Source organism: Olea europaea, unplaced genomic scaffold (genome assembly GCF_002742605.1).
Source record: "Olea europaea var. sylvestris unplaced genomic scaffold, O_europaea_v1 scaffold27246, whole genome shotgun sequence".
Classification (NCBI taxonomy): Eukaryota; Viridiplantae; Streptophyta; class Magnoliopsida; order Lamiales; family Oleaceae; genus Olea; species Olea europaea.
The window spans coordinates 1-1,491 of NW_019245664.1; the positions used below are offsets into that span (position 1 = coordinate 1).

Below are 1,491 nucleotides of genomic sequence, written 5' to 3' on the forward strand. Positions count from 1 at the left end.
TACAAACCAGTCTTATTATCTGGTGCGATCTAGAGCTAGTGTCATTAAGGGCAGTCTCGCCTACTTGTCTTTGACCTATCATATATAGAATACCAAAAAAATTAGCTACCATCACATCCCTATACCAATTCATGCTTAAGTCTTTACTTACTGTCGCAAATATTTATTAAGCGCCTTAAATGATGATCATCGTCTGCCGCCTCTTCCACTAATTTTTCAACCACTGTTCCTTTCTGCAATCAAGGAGTTAAAATTGAAGTAAGTACTGAAGGGGGATGCTACTCAAATCCAACATATTACAGCTACTTTTAGCGAAAATTTTGACACCTCTGGATCATCTAACAACTTGAGATTGCGGCCAGACTCTGAATTCAATAAGTCCTTGACATTCTCATTGTAGATTTCTAGGCCAGAAATTTTTATTCTGAAGTCTCGTTCAGGAGTCTGTAATATTGTTAAAATTACATGAGAAGATCAACAATAGAATATTATCCCGCAAAAACTTAAGAAGATAGAATGATAATTATCCATTTCAACAATATTAACCTTGTTTTGATTTGTACTCTCTTGTCGAATTAAGAAATGAAAGTAAAAAGATTTAAATACAAGGAGAATGTGTGGAATATGACCACCAGTTAGATGAAAACTGAAAAACTGTCATCTATCTACTGATATATTTTGCTAGTATCTTGTTATTATCTCTAGAAAAACTAGAAATTATCTTGTTGCATTGAAAGCTATTCGCTGGTGTAAAATTATTCATCTCTATATTCACCTAATGACTCAAATCCTTAATTTTTTTCCAATTGTCTTCCAGCTCTAAACTTAAGGAAGAGCAATTTAAGAGAAGGGTAAATCAGATTCTAAAAGCTTACATTCATTATGTGTGTATATATATCATTAACAGCTTTCTCTGTAATTCCTCTCATCGTGTAAGTTTTTCCACTACTAGTTTGGCCGTATGCAAATATGGTTGCTGCAAACAAAAAAATAAAAATCAGCATAAAATGTTTGAGAACTAAAATAAAAAAACACGTAAACCGTTTTAATCATTTTCAGAAATTTAGGATAACAATTACCATTGATTCCCATGAGAGCAGATAAAGCTACATTCTTTACTCCATCCTCATATACTGTTTCGGTTATAGAGTCAGGACCAAAGACTTTATCTGAAACGAACACATATTTTTCCAACTAAGTTTCTTGGGCATCTAAACTATATGTGAAATAAAGATTGTTGATAAGCATAATTTAGTTACCAAATGTGAATGAGCTCTGTTGAGCTGCCCGCTCGCGTTGGGAAGGTTTATATACAATTGTGTGATCATCAATGCACTCCCACGCGACATGGTCTTTGGCAGATTGTTCCCTTTTGTTCAACGGCCTTAATCTTACAGTCACCGTGATTTTCTCTTCCCTCGGTCTGTTCCCGCCTGGAGTGGCTACCTGCATCTTGTCTATTTTTGTAGCCGGCGTGCCGGGTGTTTTAAC

At 35.1% G+C, this 1,491-nt stretch overlaps 1 protein-coding gene across 1 annotated transcript; it reads right to left on the reverse strand.

Moving 5' to 3' along the window:
- Positions 1–7: 7 nt before the first annotated feature.
- On the reverse strand, positions 8–1,485 carry LOC111383616 (kinesin-like protein NACK1; the record flags this gene model as incomplete). Its single annotated transcript, XM_023007734.1, has 6 exons — positions 1,260–1,485; positions 1,080–1,169; positions 876–976; positions 328–444; positions 152–233; positions 8–75 (listed from the first exon to the last, which is right to left on the reverse strand). Coding segments are annotated over exons 1-6 (651 nt in total), but the record flags the coding sequence as incomplete, so codon positions are not given.
- Between the last annotated feature and the right edge of the window lie 6 nt (positions 1,486–1,491).